Source organism: Argentina anserina, chromosome 1, assembly GCF_933775445.1.
Source record: "Argentina anserina chromosome 1, drPotAnse1.1, whole genome shotgun sequence".
In the NCBI taxonomy this organism is placed as follows: domain Eukaryota; kingdom Viridiplantae; phylum Streptophyta; class Magnoliopsida; order Rosales; family Rosaceae; genus Argentina; species Argentina anserina.
The window spans coordinates 20459986-20464565 of NC_065872.1; the positions used below are offsets into that span (position 1 = coordinate 20459986).

Genomic DNA, 4580 nt, shown 5'->3' on the forward strand with positions numbered 1-4580 from the left:
CCCTGATTTGTGGTCTAACCGTTCTATTTAAATCAGTTTGAATTGAGTCGTAAGAGTTATTATTTTACGGTTTATTTTTTTTATCGCTTTATAAATAAAAAAGAAACAACAATTTATGGCGCGACAGGTGTCACCGCGTGAATCGATCAAGTGACACTTGTTTTGAAACAAAAGCAAAACATATAGAGTCGCGGAATCCAAACTTTCCACAGGCCTCTTCTTCTTCTTCCCCCAAATTCAAAACCCTCACATTCCGATTTCATCTCCAACCCGATGTCGAAGCAACCCCAATTCCCCCCAGTGGTCTTCCCCTCCGGCGGAAACCCCATCCCCGGACTAGGCCAACGCCGCATCCCAACGGCGCCGTTTCAACCTCCCCGATCCTCCGCCTCCAGCAGCATCCCCTTCATGTCCTTCGACGTCGGCTCCGCCGCCGCTTCCACCTCCGGCAGCTTCTACGGCGGCACCATCGCGTCCGGCTCCGCCTTCCCCGGCGGCACCGGATTCGAAGACGAGGAGCCTCTTCTCGACGAGCTCGGTATCCACCCGGACCAAATCTAGGGGAAAATCAAGTCCATTCTCCACCCCTTCCCGGTCGACCCGGAGCTCCACCAGGAGTCCGACATGTCCGGCCCGTTTCTCCTCTACGTTTCGCTCTGCCTGTTTCAGTTACTCGCCGGGAAGATTCAGTTCGGCGTTATACTCGGCTGGATCATCGTCTCCTTCTTCTTCCTGTACGTCGTAGTCAACATGCTGGCGGGCCGCAACGGGAACCTGGAGCTCCACCGGTGTGCCAGCGTCGTCGGCTACTCCATGTTGCCGGTGGTGATTTTATCGGCGATCATGCTGTTTGTGCCGCAGGGCGGCGGTTTCGTGTTCGGAGTGGCTGCCGTGTTTGTTTTGTGGGCCACGAGGGTTTGCACGGGCCTCATGGTTGCGCTCGTCGACGGCGGCGATGAGCATCGCGGCCTTATTGCCTATGCTTGTTTGTTGATCTACACCCTTTTTTCATTTCTTGTTATATTTTAGAAGTTATAAACTGTTAGTGTGTAGGCTTGGAGCTATGGTTTTTGGATTTCAGTATCTGTTAGTGTAGGTTGGGAGTATTGTAGCAAAACTGGTGATACTTTTGTTAATTGGTCACGAGTATTGGAAGCCGATCTGGTGTTACTCATGTTTATAAATCTTGAAGCTTCGCAAGGTTGTAGAGGCTTGGACTTTTGTTTAAATGGTGTTGGGGAAATTTTTAGGTGGATTAAATGCTACTTGTAGTTCATGAGATGATGCATTTTGCTTTTACTCGCTGCTTAGTTTAGGTTCAACTTAGCGGATGCCTATTTTGTAGCATAGCATGTGCTCGTTTATATTATGAAATAAGAGGTTATTGGTGTTTTTTTCCTTGACATTGTCAGTTGGATTCTTAATGAAGAGGGTGGTGGTGATTGTGTCTACTGTGTTGGTGTTCAAGAATCCACTTAGACCAGTTAATAAACTTGGGCATTCTTGTAATAAGCAACAGCTAAGAAGAAAAAGGAAGCTGAAAAGAAGAATTAGAATTACGCCAAAGTTTGTCTGTTGTAGGTGGTTTGATTTTGACCTGGTAAAATTTGTGAACTTGCTCTGTTTTATTCATCAGCACTGCTCAGCTACCAAATTTTTTTTATATCTCCATGAGTCCTGGTTTTTTTTTTACATGATCTCTCTTTGATCATGTTAATAATGAGTGTATGTTGATGCTGAATTTTCATTAGGATGGATAAATCTTTCCTTTATTTCACTTCTTGTATGTAACCGAGTTTTTGTTTTCATTCCATGTTTATCTGAGGCTGGAGACCTAAAAGGCAGAGCGCAAAATGTGAACTTTTGGATATAAATACATGGAGAGATTGATTTGTAGTATTTTGAAGTGTGTTTAATATTAATAATTACAAAAATCCAAAAAACTTATTGTCTTGCTTGGTATATCCATAACAACTGAGATATTATGAAGATCGGATAGATATGGGTGTAAACTCTGATATGTATAAATCCCATAATACATATTTTTCATTGTATAATCATGATACAAACAATATTAAACATTGTTGCGGTCTTTCGCCTCAAGTGTGAGTCATTGTTTGTGACTACTAATTTGCCGTTAACTTGTCTTTAAAAGCATTCACATATGAACAAATTGAGGAAGCTATCTCTCTTTCATTTGAGTGCTCTATAACAGTCACCTGTTCTCGTTATACTGAAAGATTTGAGGTCTCATTCTTTTTTGTCTTTCATCAGGTTTCTCCATTAATATACCTTCAGTAGTTTTCTGTAGCTGTCACTCTGGTGGTGTATGCGTGTGTGTGCGTGTGGAATCTTGTTTGAATATGAATTCGAAGATGGATCTTACTGTCAAATTAGGTCCTATGTCCTTTAAAAATTTGTTTTCTGTTATGGATTTGCTTTCTTTCTTACTCCTACTCTTTACTTTTCATATCTGAATTTGTTTCCTGAATCCTGTCTTATAATCGATATGATTTCGTCTTGTTTTATCTTGATCAACTGTATCTCATCTTGTTTTACCTTTTATGTACATCTTGTGCTGTAGGCTTTGAAAAGGCTGCAGATGTACTGCTTAAAATACATCTTGTCTTGATATCACTAGGCAACATCGCTCCAAACCTGTTGAGCCATATACACCAATTTGTTGTGTGTGGTGGAGTAATTGAGAGTCTTCATATTCCTTGAGTTTTGATTTGAGATATTGAATCATTGTCAAGTAGTTTTATAATTTATAAATGAATGTTAACACTTTTATTGCCACCAGGCAATCGATATTTGATAAGGTTTACCTTGTTATAAGAAGCTGCCTAGAACTAAGGTAGTTGCATCAGTGAAGTGATTTTTATTCTTTTCTCTCTTGCCGTTAAAACCAGTGCATCTATGCACGAGTTTATTGTTGAATTACTAGCTATCATGTCAGTGATGTCACCTTTATCGGCTTCCATGTCTATTCGACTTCTTTTCATAGCTGTACATATTGTTTTGACGGGGACATTAGAAGTTTGCCGAGCCTTCTACCTGATAATTGCAGGAAATCTATTCTATTGCCAGTCATACCAGATATGTGTGCTTTTAAAAAGTCGACTTCTTTTCAATGGGCTTGAATGTGTTTAGTGTTTACCGGATCCGTTTAGCAAGATACAGGAGCTTGGAATCTCTTAGGCTAGCAGTTTAAGTTGCTTAACTAACAGCTCAGTGTATGTTACCTTTGTTATTTTTCATTTTTTAGTGAAATATCTTTTTGGCAGATCAGTGATGTTTAACTTCTAATTTGGTGATATTTACTCATTTTGTGTTGAACTTCTTGATCAGTTTCACAAGAACTACAATGGCAACATCGATTAGTTTGCAAAAAACTCTGAATAATGACTCGGTATTGCCCAAATATCTCCTCATAAGTGAGGAAAGTGTTGCGACACATTAGTGGTGGTATATAACATCTATACAGAGTATGTCTCTGGTGATATATAACATCTACACATAGTATGCATATACGCATTAGGAATTCGTTGAGGTATGTAGATGTAGTGTTTTACAGCCGATGACCAAATGAAGCTTGACGTTTCAATTGATCGCAAGGCGCGTGTGTCGGCGGTGGCCTTTGGCTGACAGTTTGCCAACTTTACCACCGGTACCGGCGATTACACTTTCCGCTTATGGGGGAACTGCCGTTGCCCCTGACTATCTACAAAAGATCTTGTCCCTAGAACTACATCTTTATGAGCACTTGAACCGCATATCACTGCCTGTCTTTGCCAAAACCCTCTCAAGTTGCTGTTGCTGCTCTTCTTTTTCATACGGCGAGTTGTGTAGTCACCATCGGATGATTCCAAACTTCCTTTTCGACGAAGTTCCCCAGATGCAGACGTTGGAGCTTGCAATCTCCGTGGTGGTGACCATTCACTACTGCTTGTAGGCTCAGGATGTTTGTGGTTGTGCTGTTGAGCAAGACGAACTCCAACTAAGAACCCCTTACTAGAAGGTCTGCCCTTGTCACCACTAGACTCCATAAGTTGATCAAATCGCCGAGAAATACTCTCAATCTCATATCTATCAAGAAGAGAATGATCATCAACAGTCTCTGCTCTCCCACTGCTCGTTCCTGGACTTAGGTCACTCAACCCATCATCCATATCTTTACTGCCTTGTTCGGCTAGTTTCTTAGCTTGTAGCTTGAACCTGGATGGTTTAGGATCATGAAAACTTCTTCTGATATCAAATTCTCGCAGTGACTTGCCTTCTAATCCAGTCCCATGCTCATACCATGCCCATGCAGCCGCCTTTATCAACGCCAATTCGTTGCGGGCGCTGCTATGCTTCCTAAATCTCTTCATCTTTGAATTGATTGATCGGTTATGCATAATGCATAGCAGAAAGAGTATATAGGAGGCTGGTTCTGGTCTGGAAATATGTGGGAAGATGAAGTTCCACGCTAGCCTAAAAGTAGGTAGTTGTTTTACTCCTTTAGGAACTTGTTTGTCCATCATTTCTAAGTTGAAAGAAACTAGTTCTCAGAATTGAATTGAATACCATCCTTTTCG

The 4580-nt window shown here is 41.4% G+C and overlaps 1 protein-coding gene and 1 pseudogene across 1 annotated transcript; one reads left to right on the forward strand and one right to left on the reverse strand.

The window, feature by feature from the left end:
• Positions 1–215: 215 nt before the first annotated feature.
• LOC126788310 (uncharacterized) lies at positions 216–2849 on the forward strand (annotated as a pseudogene).
• Positions 2850–3680: 831 nt separating this feature from the next.
• On the reverse strand, positions 3681–4373 carry LOC126803753 (uncharacterized). The gene has a single exon (XM_050531498.1). It carries the CDS (start codon positions 4371–4373, stop codon positions 3681–3683), a length of 693 nt encoding a protein of 230 aa, XP_050387455.1.
• Positions 4374–4580: the final 207 nt, after the last annotated feature.